Raw genomic sequence first — 18065 nt, 5'->3', positions numbered from 1 at the left:
CCAATTATTCCAATTTATTTTTTAAAAAAAGACCTATTTTTTTTTTTGGTAAAAAAAAAAACCTAATTAAATGTCTCAAAATTGCCGAATCTTCCCGATTCCAATTATGCCAATTAAAATCCGACCAAAAACCAAATCAATTCTCAAATTAAGACAAAAGAATACTGGAAAAATTCAAATATAACATACGATTGACATAACGAAATCCACTAGAGGTCGTCGGCTAATTTTGTAATCAAGCCATTTAGGCTTTAATTTTAATCATATGATAAACCCTTCGAGTATTGTCTTTATAAATCTTTTGCGATTACCAATTGAGCTTCATATCTTTATCGATTGATCACATTCTTTTATGATGTACATTTGCTAATATTATGAATTCCCATTGATGTCGGGAGAGAGTGCAGAGAGATAGGAGGTAACACAAGTGAAAATGTAAAAGGATAAGATACTCGCAACTCGTAAGAATCCATCGAAGGGATAAGAGTAAAAGGAAAGAGTATTCGCCATCCGTAGGAATCCGGCATCACCCATCATGTGCGAAAATATAGCCATATAGAGATATGGCATCATAGGCCAAACCACCCGGGCTAGTGCTCAGTAAGTGTCTCGATCTGGGCTTCTCTAAAGCGTTTTCGCTTATTGTCGCTTGGGTCGAACGGACGTCAAATGTTATTTTAAACATTTTTATAATGTTCTTGCATTTCATAATTACTTAGATGGTACAATTTCAAGCACCTATAACTTCTCCTCGTGTCAAAATAAATAATGAAGGCGTAGAAACTTTTTTTTTTAAGGGGTTCAACTACTCAAACTTCTTACCTCCGATAATCCCTCTTTTAAGTGTGCAGAGTGGCAGATTAATGGCAAAATCACACGGGCCATGGTTGATTCGGGTGCATCCCACAACTTGGTGGATGCAATTTCTATATGGCGCTATCTCAAACGCTGGTAATGCCTAATCGTGCTAGTATGGACAGTATCTATAAACCTCTTCAGGGGTTTAACTAGTCAAATTCTCGGGAAAAGTGTAAAAAATATCCTAAATTTATTGTATTTGTATCAATTTAGTCCTAAACATTTTATTAGTATCAATTCAGTTCTAAACCTTTTGTATTTATGCCAGTTGAGTCAATCCGATCAATTTTAACCGGAAATATTTAACGTGGATGTCAATTGTCCTACATGAAAAGACCGGCGCTGAAGTTGACATTTTTAAGCATTTTTTAATAATTTTTTTGGTTTTTTCTTCTTCTTTTTTTCGTTTCTTGCACTTTTTCTTATTGGAGGGTTGCCAACCCTCAGCTCAGGCCGGTAGGGGTCGAACGGTGACCCTCACCGAGTTTGGGCAAGGGCTGTGACGCCCTCACCTGTGGCTAGGCGAGGGACGTGGTGGCCCCGGCCGTCCATAGTGAGGGGCCGGCGACCTTATCACCCCCCCAATAAAAAAAAAGGGCAAGAAAAGAAATAGAAGACAAAAAGAAAAAATAATTACAAATAATTACAAATAATTACAAATAATATGGTAGTATTACAAATTGTTCACGTCAACGCCAGCCGTACCATGTAGGATAATCAACGTCCACGTTAGCGATTTTTTATCAAAATTGATCGAATCGCCTTGATTGACACAATGCAAAAGGTTTAGAACTGAATTGGTATTGGAAAAATATTAAATAACATGAAAAACAAGAATTGTTAGAAATCTATTTAGAAAAGACGAGAAACGAAGAACAATTATCTAAGGCATGCAAGCACCGTCCTCAAGGATAATTCCGCCCCTCGGAGTATGAAACTCGATGTGTAAAGCTTCTAGCAGCTATCCTTCCAAGATACAACATACATTCTTTTATATTTCGCACTGAATATTAGAAGAAATAGGAACAACTTTATGTTTATAACCCAGCAAGGATAAGTGACATAAGGAAAGGAAATTCTCTCGGTAATTTGAAATCACATAGGATTGTCTTTTAAAGTTCAATTTATATTCAAAACAAAAAAAGAGCTGTTGGAAAACAGTTATAAAATCGTTGTAGAATAATGGATGATTTATAAAGAAATAAATCACACGTTACAAAGCCGTTATATGATCATTAGAAAGCCGTTAGAGAATCATTATATGACTGTTGTAAAGCCGTTATATAACCATTAAAAAGCCGTTGTAAAACCATTACAAAATAAAACTTTATCGTTGATCATAACTATAATCAAAGCCTTTAAAAATATTTCAAAACTGTCGAAATATCCAATCCCCTACATATTTCAAAAAGTTTTGAACAATAAAAATAGAATATTGTTGGGTTATTGGCGCGTAATGCATCAGAACTGTTGCTTATTAAGCTATGAACCAGCCCTAAAAAGAATAAAATATAATTCACGAAATCGTTGTTGAAGTTGAAACTTCTATGAACCAAGAATTTCTTTTTGTGAATTATAATTTTCACCCATCACATTACACTCCTGCAAGGTTTGTTGTTCACGATTTTGCGCTAATAGGCCATGCGCATGCTTGGTTTATTCATAAGTGCTCTACAGGTTTTTCACAAAAAATTCTCATAGGAGCGGCCTCACTCCACACTTATATAGATAATTCCATCAAGTGTATTATGCAGCTTAATATACCACCAATAACAGTTATGGAATTTATTAAGAGCTTAGCTCAACCTTTTTTTTTTTTTTTTTTTTTGCAGTCTTGCACTATTCTCACCTTAGAGGGGCATAAATTTTAATAGTACATCATTATATCAACAAGTGACTTGTTATTACCTATATAAATCTAATTCATGGGATCACTAATCACATAGGTTGGATTACCATCACTGTTAATTTTCTTCGACTGGCTTATCTCATTCCCCTTGATATATAGTCGGAGGATTGGCCAAATCCACTTCCGATTTCATATAACCAATGGACATAATTCCATTTTTAAGCAATTGCTTTACCACATCGTCTCAATCAGACGTGTCTCTTTTAACCATTGAAATTTTCATTCTTTACAATGGCTAGTATCTCTTGGCAATCACAATGCCTATGGCATATCTGTTTCATTCACTTTCTCAAGAACTTAAGTAGCTCTTGAATCATCAAGATGAATATATTTTTCTCCTTCCCCTACTAGAACGTAGGATGATAAAGCAGTATGTTTTTACATATATGCTTGGTAGCACGCTGAGTCTACCACCCATTTTTTATTCCGCATTGGCCACAATGTTAGCTTAGGAAATAACCGTAGCAATCACGTTATCAGATCATCTGCTTCAACCAAGTCGATTTTTAATTTAGCAAAATGGTCGGTTCCCCCACAATTTTTTCAATACAACATCTTCACTAGGGGTGAACACATATCTTATATTGATCTCATCTAAATCTGAGATTTAGTAAACATCATTGTATCATTCTAACACAACAGGAAATCCACTATGTAAATTTTCCTAATTGTCCATTCACATGGCTGCAAAATTACAAATTAGAAGTCCATATTTTACAAGTAACCTCTCCAAATAATGCTCTTGAGTAAGCATTAGGTCACTATAACTTCTTATCAATTTAACACATCAAATACATGCTAGTGAATGCACTAACAATGTTCATAAGATGCACTTGCAACTCAGTATATTTACAGATTACACATACACACGTGCAATGAACACATAAGCACTGTTCACGATATGCTTGTAAGTCACAAATCAAATAAAGCAAGATGCAATATCTCTTATATATAGATGAACCAAAGCAAACGGCAAGTCCAAGCTCCGGTCCAGCGAATTCAAGCACGTCGTCAACATATAAGCTTATAGTTAAAGATTCACCAAATGAGAAAGAAGCTATTTGAGCAATTTTCAATTTGTTAGGCTCACATACCTACGCCTATAGACTGCATCACAGAGGACAACATCCATGAGAGAAAGACGTAAATAAGTAACACAAATCTCAGGGTAACTGGATGTAATTAGAGAGCAATGTCTGCCTTGCCTTAACAGAAGAAAAACAAAGAAAGAAAAAGGATCGAAATGAAGTAGTTCATGTCTAAGTCTACACATAATGTAGTTGTAGCCCCTCCATTATTTTACATGAAAGCCATATTAACTTGGACACCAGAAATCGCACGCTCAGACTCATTGCATAGCCTCATGAGACTATCCACTAACACGTATTCTACAAGTTGAACAATGGAATGCACATATGCCTCACCGACAAACAAGATGTATACGCCTTATGTGGAGAATAACCTTATATGTCATTTATTTCCTCATCCATCGTCTTCAACCGCTACGGAATCCACACCACCACTCTCCTGTCACCGAACATGCACGACGCAGAGAGTATCCAGAGTAGAGAAGCAAAAAGGTAACAAAACAATGACAGCGGATAAGAAAAACGAATTCCTAAACAACTTGGTTTATCAATTCTATTCCTGGCGACGTCATTGTTTCCATTTCATGAATTGAATCGAGTATGATAGACTTCTACAAGCCAAGTTCTAATTAGATTGATGCGCCAATACCTTTCGAATCAAGCATGAATAGAAAACGTGAACACTTCAAATGACTCAGATATGATCATGTGAAGCATAACATTTAATAATATTATTGAACTCACTTTCTCTTACAGGCATGCATTTTCTAATGGAACGCTTCACCATGGAAATATAATATGAAGAGCACCGTCTTTCAAAGAAAGCAACACGAGCATAAGTGTGCTCAATATGCATACATACCACGGACGGACATTATCCATCAGAACCTAAAACTCTACATGGAATCAGACACGCCATCACTGAAATCGAAAAGGATCTCGAAAAAACAAACATAGGTATCAAAGCTCCAAGAAATGATTTTACCTGATACTTAATAACCTTACCAAAACGACATAAAGCTCTTTGTATTGATGCTCGATAAAGTCCCACTAATATGCGATACTTGTCTTTTGTCATCTTTTTTTCATTTCTTTTTTTCCTTTGTTTCTACCGGCGAGCTCTTGTCAGCCACGGGCAAGGCCGACCCTCGCCAAATCGGGGCGAGGGTTGCCTTGCCACAGCCAGTGAGGATCGCCTTGCCACGAGAGTCGCCAGTCCTCGCTGATTGAAACAAAGGAAAAAAAAAAGAAATGACGAAAATGTCATTGGTCAAGTCATTCTTTGAAACAAAGAGAGCACGTCAAGCTCTTATTTAGAATTTTTTCCTCAAATTTTTAATGCTCTATTATAGTCAATTGAGTTAAAACTTTTGAAAGGTTGCAATGAAGTCCTAGTCCCATCGTCGGTAATTATTTGGTTGCCTCACAATTCTATATTCAAATTTTGTTCTCACAAATTCAAGTGTGATTGATTGTAGATGAATTTGGTTAATTATTGAACAGTGACCAAGATCTCTAAAATCATCTTAGAACTAGTTATGGTTTCAGTTTGCCTTCCGATCAAAATCAGCGTAACCAAGATGAGAATGCTCAATTGATTAGGAGGACCACTGAAGAACAAGGGGTCAATATCACAAAAAATCCAACCTGGTACATTAGTGTCACATTTACCCCAACCAATTCATGTAACAAAAAATCTCAAATTGGTACATCCGTACCACAATTAGCTCAAACTAATTTTCGTGTCACTAAAAATCTTTAATTGATACATTTGTATTTCATTACCTCAAACTAATTTTCGTGTGAAAAAAATTTCAAACTAGTACATTCGTGACAAATATATTACAATTTTAGGGCAAAGTTGGCAACTTTAGTAGATTTGCGAAATGTAAGGGAGCTCCTAGAAAAAAATTAGCAAATTTTAGCAGGTTTCCTAATCTCAGTTCATTCTCCTCAAATCTGGCTTCGCAATTCGATAATATTTGGGAGACCCAATTGTGTTGAACTTCCATGTTGGATCCACATCACAGGCCGACTAACCGATTTGCTTATCACGTGTGTTTCCATGTCAACGTTATAATCGGAATATTATATGGAAGCTAACAAAGCTTGATTTATCGCGAATGTATCAGTTTGAAATTTTTGGTAGTAGCAACCCTTGAAAATAAGGTAATTTTTGTTAGGATATTTGAATATGAAGCACGCATTCATCAAACATATTCAGCTTTTTCGGTTGGACATTCAACACGGTATCGAGTCATATTCTACCCCCATTTATTTCACGCATGTGTCCACCTCGCAAATTCCACATGTCATTCATAATCCAGCTTGCACGTGAGATGGAGTATTGAAATATTCCGCATAGCTTAACTATGAAGTTTATATACTCTTTATAAACACGTGGTCTTTCTTCCATCTATGAAAAATATTGCTACGCATTATACTTGGCCAAGGCTGTGGAATGAACTTTCTAATTATCTTTATTTTTATTTTTTTATTTTTTTTTATTTTGTGTTTGATGCAAAAGCTCACGTGTTTTTCGGGGTTTTGGCCATCAAAAGTAAGATGAGAAAAACTTGCTTGAGATGGTTCGATCCCAATGAAAGAAGACCTTGGCAAATCATTGGGCTCTTGGCCCAGTGGTAAGGCTTTCACTTGGGATCCAAATCCTCACCTTTCTTTCATTCTTTTTCCTCATTTTGTTTTTGTTTTATCCTTCTATGATTCAAAACAATTCACAGAATATGTGTATGTCTATGATACAAAGCATTGATAATCTAAGTGAGGAAGGAAATGGATGGAAAGGAAGAGATAGAAGATGGAGAAAAAAAAAGTAAGTTAAATTCATTTGCTAACCTTTGGATCCATGTTGGGTGGAAATGATGTGAAGGAAAATTGATTTCTTGAATACCCATTTATAAAAAAAAAAAAAAAAAAAAAAAGCACAAGCAATCTTGAAAGGAAGCGCAACATCTGCATTACCTTTCATTTCTCTCCACTTTTGAAAAGAAATAAAAGGTTCTCTCCACTTTTGAAAAGAAATAAAAGGTGGGCCCTGATGGAAGTATTTTCCTCCTATTTAAAATAGGTGTAGAAATAAAAGAATGTTAACCGAATCAAACTGAACTGAAAATTTTGTGTATTTTGGTTCAATTCGATTTTTAGTTCAGGTAATTGAAAAATAACCATTCCTTTTTTTTTCCATTTCGGTTATTTCGATTAGGTTAATCAAATTGCGCTGAAAATCTAAAAAATAACCTTTTTTTATTTTTTTCATGTTTCCTTTTTCTCTCTTTTCTATTTTTATTCTTTTTTGGAGCAAAGGGCCGGCGCCCCCACGGGCCCCTGGGCAAGGTCTGCGAAGCCCTCACTCGCCTCAGCGAAAAAGAAAGAAAAGGGAAAAATAACAATAAAAAAAATCGAAAATAAAAACAAAAAATCAAACTAAACCGAACTGGATTTTTTTGGTTCAATTATTCTCTTGTTTGTCGAACAAAGATATTTTTAAGTCTCCATATTCAGTTTAGAGCGAGATTCGGATTAGTTCAAGCTTGCACCCTAATGGTTCAGCTCGATTCGATTTTTCAAGAAAATCAAACCGAACCGAACCGAACCATTGATGCCCCGAGTTTAAAGTGTTCCAACTTAATAATAACAATAATAACAAGGCTAATACTATGAAAATCCCTAACTAGTATACTTGTAACAAATTTACTCTAAACTAATTTTTTGACTACCAAAAACCCCAAACTGATGTTCTTATGACAAATTCACCCTTGTTATTATTTGTTAATTTTTACCTTCGAATTACTGAGTTGGATGACATAACACAATTGATGGATGTACTAATTTGGGGATTTTACTCCCCCGTTTGTTACAAGTATACCAGTTTGGAGTTTTTCGTAATATTAATTCAATTTAACGGAAACTAACAGAGGGTAAATTTGCCATAGATATATCCGTTTGGGATTTTTTGTGGTAAAAAAAATAGTTTTGAGTAAATTTATAATAGGTATACTATTTTGAGGTTTTTCGTGGTATTAATCCTAACAATGACAATTACAACAAAGTGTAAGCTCTTGGGCCCATTGTTTAAATGTGTGTATAGAACATCTCTATTCCATCTCAAGTAGTTTAACCCTAATCCATGAAATACCTTACTAATTCCATAGACGTGGTAAGACGTGAGCGAGAGTTCAAATATGATCTAGAATTTTTTCTTAGCGGAGGCAAATATGTTCCTTGATTGCCAGGAAATGACTTATATATATATATATATATATATATATATATATATATATATATATATATATCTTACAAATAAATGCAATGTTCTTATGCCAACAAAGTCCAGTCAAAATTAGTATTTCTTTAATCTATAACGATCATATTTAAGATTGTTTATTAACTTTTATCTATTTGTGAGTGCAAGAAATTCAATAGTGGCAAAACTCAATTTGAAGGTTGAAATAGTGTAAGATTACTTAAAAGAGCAAAAGACCTTTTAACCTAGAACTTTTATCATGACTTCGATAGAAGCGAGTGGGCATAAGAGCCCCAGCTATTCAAGACATCTATCCTTCCCCTATTGATGATCCGAGGGAAAATTACTAAAAAAGTACTAAATTTATTGTATTTGTGCCAATTCAATCTTAAACTTTTCGATTATGCTAATTCAATCCCGATCCTTTTGACAACTTGCTAATTCAGTCATAAACCTTTTAATTATGTCAATTTGATCCTAATCCCTTTAATGATTTACCAAACTAGTCCTAATTCTTTTCATGAATTATCAATTTAGTCATTCCTGCAAATTACTCAAATAATAGATTTATGACTAAAATAGCAAAATTTCAAAAAATTTAGGATTAAATTGATATAATTGAAAGTTTTAAGACAAAATTGGCAAGTTGTTAAAAGGTTAAGGACTGAATTGGCACAATTGAAAGGTTTAGGACTAAATTGGCATAAATACAATAGATTTATGACTTTTTTGATATACACTAGATGATCCGAGCATGGAACCGTTTCTAACGGTACGGGAAAATCGAATTTATATTGTGTGCTTAAACCATAAACCAATTTATCCGTTTATCATTAAGCAGCTCCATGTATTGGTCCATGAATAAAAACTCTAACCCAAGCTTGACAATTCATGTATTAACCTATTCAAGCGGTGATGGCAAGGGAGAGCCAATCTGTCCGAATATTTTATGTTCGGGCCGGGTTTGATGTTTAATAACGTGGGAAATTGATAGGAAAATAATATTTTCCACGACCAAAAAAACATAATTACTCCATAGCCTGTTGCGAAACCTCTATTCTGGTTTGATTGATTTGCCCTTAAAGCTCATCCACAATTAATTTCCATAGTTATTCCTAACAATTACAAAGACAAAGTCACCCTTCTATCAAACTGAACATGTTATCAAAAGAGTATAGACCTATTTTTGTTTCTTCTTCCATAAAACATTTTTAGCAACTTTCCTTTTTCGTTCTAAAGTGTCCTCTTTTCTCAACTTAATTGTCACTTTTGCTTTATTTGTGTGTTATTTTGCACTCAATGATGTGACAGTACGAGGCAACCACGAAGTGATTAAGGCAAATTGCTTGTCGCAATTTATTTAATCGATATTACAGTAAGATGAAAAAGTAAACAATCGAAACATACAAAGTTTATAAGTTCATTATTTAATTAAAAGAGTCCCTTACTTCATTAAATGCATAGCTTTTCCTTAGTGCAATAGATTTCTCTTAATTTCGGCGATAACAATCGAATTCACTCATTGAGAAAAAGTTAGAAATACGTATCTCACTAGAGTAAAATTGCAAATAAAGCAAAAACTTATCTTCTCCCAAAGCATTTATTTGTAATTTATATGGCTTACTTGATTGACTTAGATTGTAGTTATTAAATGCATTCTTTTCAATTGCTAAAACAAATTACTTTTAGAATGAGTCTATTAAAATGACTTATCTACTTAACTTACATGGAAAAAATGGAAAAGACTAAATAAATATTATTCACAACACATTACTTATAATATCAAGAATAAATTTTTTAATTTAAGTGAATAAACATCCATTAATGTAGATACTTCCTTTTTTAAAAAATAAATTCAATAAGAAAATGCAATAGATATTGATTTTTACTTGACTAATTTGTATATAACTTAGAGTGAAATTGCAAAATATGGGTTTTATATTTTACGGATAACTTCTCATGGCAGTTTTCAGACAGATAGATATTGTTACTTTTAGACTGCAACAAGGCTAAATAAGCGAAAAGTGAAAAACAAAAAATTGGTAGAAGCCGGAAAAGTAAGAATAACGTGAACTTGCAGCCAAAATATGGGTGGATTTAGCGCGGCCTAAAAACTACTGTTCACTGATTTGGTATAAGGGCATTTTGTCATCATAATTTTCAAGAATCTTCGTGAAAATATGCATGAGTTTTAAGGGCAAATTAGTCCAATCAAAATATTATTTGGTTGTGGAAAGTTAGACATGATACTAAGGGCGTGAATAATAACCATTTTGTTTTTAGAATCGGTTTCTAGACGAGTTTCTGAGCAAATAAACGCGTTTGATAACGGTACAAAATTCCTGTTTCCAAAAAAGAAATCCACTTGATAACAACATAAAATTGCTAGGGTTGCTGGCGATTGGTGGATGGCGAACCGGCGATCGACGACCGGGGACTAGTGGACGGTGGCCCCGCGACCGGGAGCCACGGGCAATGCACCGGCAGATAGCGCACCGGCGAGCCGGGGGACAATGGAGCTGCGATCGGCGGATCGGCAACCGGCGTACTAGGAGATAGCAAACCGGCAATCGGCGATCAACAATTGGGACGCGAGAGAGAGGGATTGAGTGATAAGAAGAATGATCATTTCTATTCCAAAAACAAAGAAGCTGAAAATCTTAACTTTACATTTCTGTTTCAAACCTATTTTTGAAATAAAATTTGTTCCGGAAATAGAAAAATGAAATTGCGTTACCAAACAGATTCTGTTCCAAATCTGTTTCAAAAATGGCTTTGGAACATAAATAGAAAATCATAACGGTTATCATTTGCGCCCTAGTATAAAGGAAAGTTCATAAGTCACCTGGTGATAATCATTTTTGCTTGCAAGATTTTAATTAATATTCGTTTGTTTTGCGAAGAATAGATGATTCGAAAAATATTTTCCTAAAAATAGTCGCTTGAAATAAAAATATTTACATTATCGATAACAATTTATGTCTAAACGTTTTCGGGAACGATGGACATAATTTTGTTCATTTGTTTTTGTAAGTGTTGTAAGCTACTATTTTCGGAAAAAAATTTTCCACATTATTAATTTTCATAAAAAAACGGACCTCTAGTCTTAATATATTTTTTTTTTTTTGGGTTTGGTGTGGGTGTTTGTTTGGGCCATTGGGATTTTCAGAATTCAAACCTTAAGTGCCCAAAATCAGCCAACAACCAAATTGGCTAAATTAGGCCGTGATTATACATACATGAGACATCTAAGGAAAGTTCAACCATAACTTGGGGAAAGGCAAAGGCCATGTGACCACGAAATATATGCCTATAGATGACAATTTCAATATAAATCATTACTGTCCTAGTCGGGGGCATCGTACCAACAACTACACCGTTAAGATGACATTGACTTTAACCATAATGTAAAATAGTGGTCGGAAACAGTTACATATTTTCGTTTCACCAACTTTTGTGTAGAATAGGGAAAGGGAGAGTATGCTCAAAAGTGACTTAGACTGACATGAAGAGATTTTGGACCCCTCTCCTCCGGGACCAACTCCCTCGAATAGCTTAATTAGTTTGGTGGTTACATGCCTTTCCCATCATGATGCATTCAAAAACATTTGCACACCATAAGTAACTCCTAGCCCAAAGTACCAGCTAAATGGAGATATACTAGCTAATAAATCATCCTTAAGATCATAGAAAATATTAAAGAAAATTATGCATCAAGAACCTTATTACAAGAGAAGAATTTGAGGACTATGGTAATTTGTTGTCGCAGTTGGAAACTATTCCACGTAAAAACATGGGGGTGCATGACCTTCTTGACGGTAATTTTTGTCCGTAATGTTAGTAAAGATTGATTCTGGAAACTGATTCATAAAGTGATGGGATGAGTTGCAAGAGAATGCTTTAATAAGTGGATCCCATAAAAAAAAAATCAGTTAAAATCAGTCGCGTTATTTTTTAAAGGAAAAATTCCAAATAAGAGATCGAAATGCTTCATTTTTTCAAATAAAAACATGAAGTAAACCTTATTTCAAATAAGAGCATGAAGTGGTTATGTCAATATAAAAAAAGGGCTTGATCTCACCGGGTGGTTAAGGGCATTTTCGTCCTTTACACTTTTTTGAATATTTTCTTTGTTTTATCCTTTTTTCAAAAAAGGAAAAAAATGTTAAAACTTAAATAATTAAATAATTAAAAAAAAATCCAAGCACTCGCTTGCCTATGGTCACCGGCGCCTTGGCGAGGGCTGCAATCCTCTACCTAGATTTGGGAAAGGGTCCCGGCCCTCTCCCGGTTCTCGCGAGGGTTCTTGGCGACCCCACCAGCAATGGGCAGCAGGCACGAGCAGAGCCAAGGTTTCAATTTTTCATTTTTCATGCCCCTTTTTAAGATTGACATGGCCATTTCAGGCATTTGTCTAAAATAAGGTCCACTTCAAATCTTTATTTGAGAAAATGAGGACACTTCAAGTCTTTGTTTGAAATAATATTTACTTCATACTCTTATTTGAGAAAATGAGAATATTTCGAGCCTTTATTTGAAATTTTCTCAATTCTAAATTATATTCGTATACTAACTTTTGTATTCTTAACTCCCGGATGGGATCCGATGGTACACGACGAAGCTATGATTCCTTGTTATATGCACAAATTGATGCACATCAAGTCGGTTCTTTTTGGGGACAAAGTGTGGATCCATGAGTTAAGATTTTATCCCTCGATTAATGTGGTTTATCGAGGACTTAAGATTTTGCCAAAAACCATAATCAAGTGTCAAACTCGCCATCGTTGGAGTTCAGAACTCGAAAACTAAAAAAAAAAGGCAAATGACTAAACATTCCACGCGATAGCCATATCGGATTTTCAACTGCTGATTCGTACTCACAACGAGCTCGAGGCCTGATTCAGAATTTTTGAAAATCTTAGGTCTTCAACAAAACAATAACTTTCGATTCTCAATTGAGCAGCGGCTAAAACCTTACATCCCGATTCTTCACTTATCCCGTCTTTCGGGTCTCGTCAAGCTTTTTATTTTTTATAAAAAGAGCAAAAAAAATATTTTATCTAATTATGAGAAACAAATAGACATGATTGCAAATGATCCTAAATATCCAGTCCTCGATGCTAAAAAGCAAAATCCTCTCCCAACACACTCTCAGATTTACTACAGTGGAAAGGGCAGTTTCAATTGGTTCCTTCCCACTAGGAATGAGAAACATCTATCAGGACTTTCCAATTACTGAGGCTAATCGATGTTACTTGAATGATTATTTTCATTGTCAGTGAAGGACCGCAACTCATGAATTACGGAGGCGATGTGGGCAGCCACCAGCTACGCCATAGGTAGGTGCAGACATATCATATATCTATAAGCTATTTTTTATTTTGTCTTTGGGTGAAGGACTGAAGCTGGTGAATCGAGTTAGGTGTCATGATCATGTGTGAAAAAAAAATCTTATATCTAAAATACGGCGACCAATTCAATTTTAAACCTTTCGATTATGTCCATTCAATTATAAACATTTTAAGGATTTGCCAATGTAGTTCTTCCGATCAATGTTGATAAAAAAATCGTTAATGTGGATGACGGCCGTTCTTGCCAATGCTGATATGAATAATTTTTATAATATTTTTAAAAGAAGTGCATAAAATTTTTTTTTTTTCCTTTTCTTTCTTTTTTCCCCTCACTTTGGGTTGGCAAGGTCATCGACCGACCCTCGCCAGCCACAAGCAAGGCCCCACGAGGATGTTGAGCCCTTGCCCGGATCCATTCGACCATCGGCGGCCCAAAGTTGGAAAAAAAAAAAGAACAAAAAAATAAAATTAAAAAGTTCAAAAAAATTAAAAAGAAAATTTTAAAGATTGTCCATATCAACACCGGCTATGCCACATATGATGGCCGGAGTCCATTCCATGTCAAGTTGTATTCGAGTTTTTTATCCGTAATTTGCATTTCGTGTTTCGTGCAAATGAATTGTGTCTGGCATTGCCCGACTCGAACTCGGAGAGACTATAAAGTTAGGCACCCAATTTTAGTCGTATCGCTTTCAATAAATTAACCAAAATGACGACTCAGCCAATCTAAACCTAAGGAAAGATCTGATATCATTTTTCGTTGTCGACGTCTCTTGTCAAGATCATTGGACAAAATCGGAATAAGAGGTGCACCGTATAGACCTTCATTTTTCAAATCCATCTTAGGGAGTTGTATAAACCGGCTTTATATTCATATATCATGCATGCCAATGGACTCAAGGTATTCTGTTAATTTGTCCCAATCAACTGAAAAATGTAAGTCAAAACACATTCCCATGGTGTTTAGTCCGAATTTTGGGTCGCGACTAATATTACCGACCCGCTCGTTGATTTAGCATCCGCACATAACCATCCATGTGCGATTTGAAGTTACATATATGCAATCGTTTATTACTTATGTTCATGATGCTTTTTCCTCTTGTTAGTGATTAGGAAATCACCCTCGCTTAAGTCGGGGAATAGTTCTCTAGATCCTAATGGGGTTTTCTCCTTGCCGACCTCTCTTAGCTAGAGTGTCCATACCTTTCTAGACCTCAAGCTTTAGTACCAACTTGAAGTTGCACGCTCAGCTGCTTATTCTAAGAGTTTAAACTATTAGAATATTGTGCGATCAATGTACTTTATATCTTAGCAACACAGAAAGTATAGTCTCACCTCAGTCATACAAATTAAGTATTTCATTAGGAGGAAAAAAAAAAAAAAACAAAGACAGGGGATAGCACGATTCTAATCACAATTGAATAGGGGAAAGTACCAAAAAGTTCTAAAACTATTTTATTGGTATCAATTCAGTTCTAAACTTTTTAATTAGACCAATTTAGCCATATACATTTTCATATTTTACCGAATGAGTCCATCCAAGTGGCAAGAAATCGTTGATATGAATACCAACCATCTACATTACACGTTTGACACCGACGTAGTCATTTTTAATAATTATTTACTTATTTTTTTGTTCTTTCATTTTTTTTTTTGTATTGTTTTTTCATTCTTTTTTTTTTCCTTTTCTTTTGGCTAGCGAGGGTTATGGTCTCAAAGGCCTTCCCCCAAAATATGGGTGAGGGTCGCTGGCAACCCTCGCAGGAAAAAAAATAATGAAAAAAAATTGTTTTTTAAATTGTAAAAACTGTTCACATCGGTGATTTCTTGTCAAAATTTGCTAGATGGACTCAATTGGCAAAATATGAAAATATTTAGGACTAAATTAGTCCAATTGAAATGGTTAGGAGTAAATTGATACCAATAAAATAGGTTCATAATTTTTTTAAAATTTCCCCCAATTGAATCATATGTATAGGTGTATAATCGAGCCGAGTAGGGTTGATATACTACCAAGTTCGAGCTCAATTTGACTCGACTCACATACTTGGTTCTTGAAGCTAGAATCGGGCTTGATTGAGTATAGATAATTTTACTCGAGATTGATTCCATTAGAAAATCCAGATACTCGAACTCAACTCCATTGGATTTAATTGTAGTCAACTTATATATGAAAATTCTAGTTTTATAAGCTCAAATGTTATTTCAAGTATTTTGCCCATTCTTATAATAATATAATATATCGATAAGATAATGAAAATCCAATTAGGGCTGGGAGCCTACTGAGTTGAAGACTGACCAACTCGAACTCAGATACTCAAGTAGTTTGAACTCCATCTCAAATCGAAATTAAGTGAGTCGATCTCGAGTAGACATCTTGCCGAGCCAAGCTCTCGCGAGTAATTTGACTCGATTTCGCTCGTGTATAGAGATGGCAATGAGTGGTGTATCGTCAAGAACTTTTTGTTCATCATAGAGAATGTCATTTGTCATGATATTAGGAGGGGTTGATACTTTGGTTTGTGATGGACAAGTAATTACGAACACGAGCGTGTCACGCGACAGCTAGGTCCCCGAAGTCATATCACGAGACACGCACGTGAAGCCCAACCACCATCTCATGGCCTCTCTTGCATATAAATCCTACTCTCTCCCGAAGTTCACTTGTGCACCACACCGCAAAGATTCACTAGCAACCCCAGTCCACCACTGCCTCTCCTCCGTCGCGACCGCTCAGCGACCCTCGCCGTCTCCCATTTTATTTAAAACCCCCGACAAGAAAAAAAAAATGGTGAGCGTCGAGGAACTCTGCCGCGCCCAGAAATCACAAGGTCCTGCCACGATCCTGGCCATTGGAACAGCGACCCCCCCGAACGTTGTCGACCAGAGCACATACCCGGATTTTTTATTTCGAGTCACCAAGAGCGAGCACAAGACAGAGCTGAAAAACAAGTTCAAGCGCATGTGTACGTATAGTTGAAACCATACCTACATTGATGCACTTTCAATCGTTTTTTTTTTTTTTTGGGTGCCCTCATCTAGGAATTTGAGTGGCTTGACCTTTCTGTGCATGGCAGTTTCAAACACCGTAGACAGCAGGGACTAAAGATTAGCGTATAAATGCTTAGATACGAAATTAGGGAGAGAGAGTCAAAGCAAATCAACCATTTTTTTCACGGAAGTTTTCGATGCCGGGACCGGTTTTTTATTTTTTTCCGGCGATAACTTGCGGGGTCATTGAAAAGATTGCATCCTTCATCGTCATCATGTTGTTCCAAAGGGTCAAATTGACCGGTTATTGATAGAATTTCTTATCGGCTTCTTGTAAAATATTCGTTTGGAAGTCCAATCGGTCCATAAAGAAGAAGACTACAGATAAAGCGTCGCTGTCGCAGCGGTCCACGACATAAATCTGTGTTTGGTGTAAATGTTTAGGTGAACGATCCATGATCAAGAAGAGGTACCTGCACATGACGGAGGAGATATTGAAAGAGCACCCGCAGCTGTGTTCGTTCACGGAACCCTCCCTGGATGCGAGGCACGACATTTTGCTGGTGGAAGTGCCAAAGCTAGGGAAAGAGGCGGCGGCCAACGCCATCAAGGAATGGGGTCAGCCCAAGTCCAAGATCACCCACCTGGTGTTTTGCACCACCAGCTGCGTGGACATGCCGGGCTGCGACTACCAGCTCACCAAGCTCTTGGGCCTCCGTCCATCCGTCAAGCGGTACATGATGTACCAGGTGGGTTGCTACGGCGGCGGCCTCGTCCTCCGCCTTGCCAAGGACATCGCCGAGAACAACAAGGGGGCCCGCGTCCTCGTCGTCTGCGCCGAGATCACTGTCGCCACCTTCCGAGGGCCCACCGAGGCCCACCTGGACAACCTCGTGGGCCAGGCCCTGTTCGGCGACGGCGCCTCCGCGCTCATCGTGGGCTCCGATCCCGTCCCGGGGGTGGAGAGGCCCCTGTACGAGATCATCTCCGCGTACCAGACCGTCCTCCCCAACAGCGAGGGCGCCATCGCCGGGCACGTCCGCCAGATTGGACTCACCATCCATCTCCTCAAGGACGTGCCGGGCCTCATCTCCAAGAACATCGAAAAGAGCATGGCCGAGGCGTTCCAGCCGCTGGGCATCACGGACTGGAACTCTCTCTTCTACATCGTGCACCCCGGCGGGCCCGCAATCCTCGACGACGTCGAGGCCAAGTTGAAGCTCAAGCCTGAGAAGATGGACCGCTCGAGGTATGTGCTCGGCGAGTACGGCAACATGTCTAGTGCATGCGCTTTCTTCGTAATGGACGAGATGAGGAAGAAATCGGCCAAGGAAGGGCTTAAGACCACCGGAGAGGGGCTCGAATGGGGCGTGCTCTTTGGATTCGGTCCCGGCCTCACCGTCGAGACCGTCGTCCTCCATAGCGTGGGCTTGTCGGCTTAGGGCTTTCGGGTCGGATCCAACCTCGCTTGGCTTTCTCCATCTATTCCTATTTCCACCTTATGATGCATTGGGGGTGAGTGTTTTACGTTGCAAGTAGCACCCCAACTTTAATTATCAACGCGCTTATGTATCAACCGAGAGTCCATATTCGCCACGAAATAA

General features: G+C 37.1%; 1 protein-coding gene across 1 annotated transcript; it reads left to right on the top strand.

The window, feature by feature from the left end:
- Nucleotides 1-16132: 16132 nt before the first annotated feature.
- LOC115743393 (chalcone synthase 2-like) lies at nucleotides 16133-17970 on the top strand. The gene is made up of 2 exons (XM_030678152.2): nucleotides 16133-16436; nucleotides 16906-17970. The coding sequence occupies exons 1-2, from the start codon at nucleotides 16259-16261 to the stop codon at nucleotides 17901-17903; spliced, it is 1176 nt and encodes a 391-aa protein (XP_030534012.1). The 5' UTR covers nucleotides 16133-16258; the 3' UTR covers nucleotides 17904-17970.
- Nucleotides 17971-18065: the final 95 nt, after the last annotated feature.

Source organism: Rhodamnia argentea, chromosome 1 (assembly GCF_020921035.1).
Source record: "Rhodamnia argentea isolate NSW1041297 chromosome 1, ASM2092103v1, whole genome shotgun sequence".
In the NCBI taxonomy this organism is placed as follows: Eukaryota; Viridiplantae; Streptophyta; class Magnoliopsida; order Myrtales; family Myrtaceae; genus Rhodamnia; species Rhodamnia argentea.
The sequence above is the reverse complement of the archived record's forward strand: the minus strand, read 5'-3'. Positions and strand labels throughout refer to the sequence as shown.

Coding starts and splice junctions, on each gene's coding strand:
- LOC115743393 (XM_030678152.2), top strand. CDS start 16,259: ATGGTGAGCGTCGAGGAACTCTGCCGCGCCCAGAAATCACAAGGTCCT. Junction 16,437..16,905: donor AAACAAGTTCAAGCGCATGT/GTACGTATAGTT, acceptor GTAAATGTTTAG/GTGAACGATCCATGATCAAG.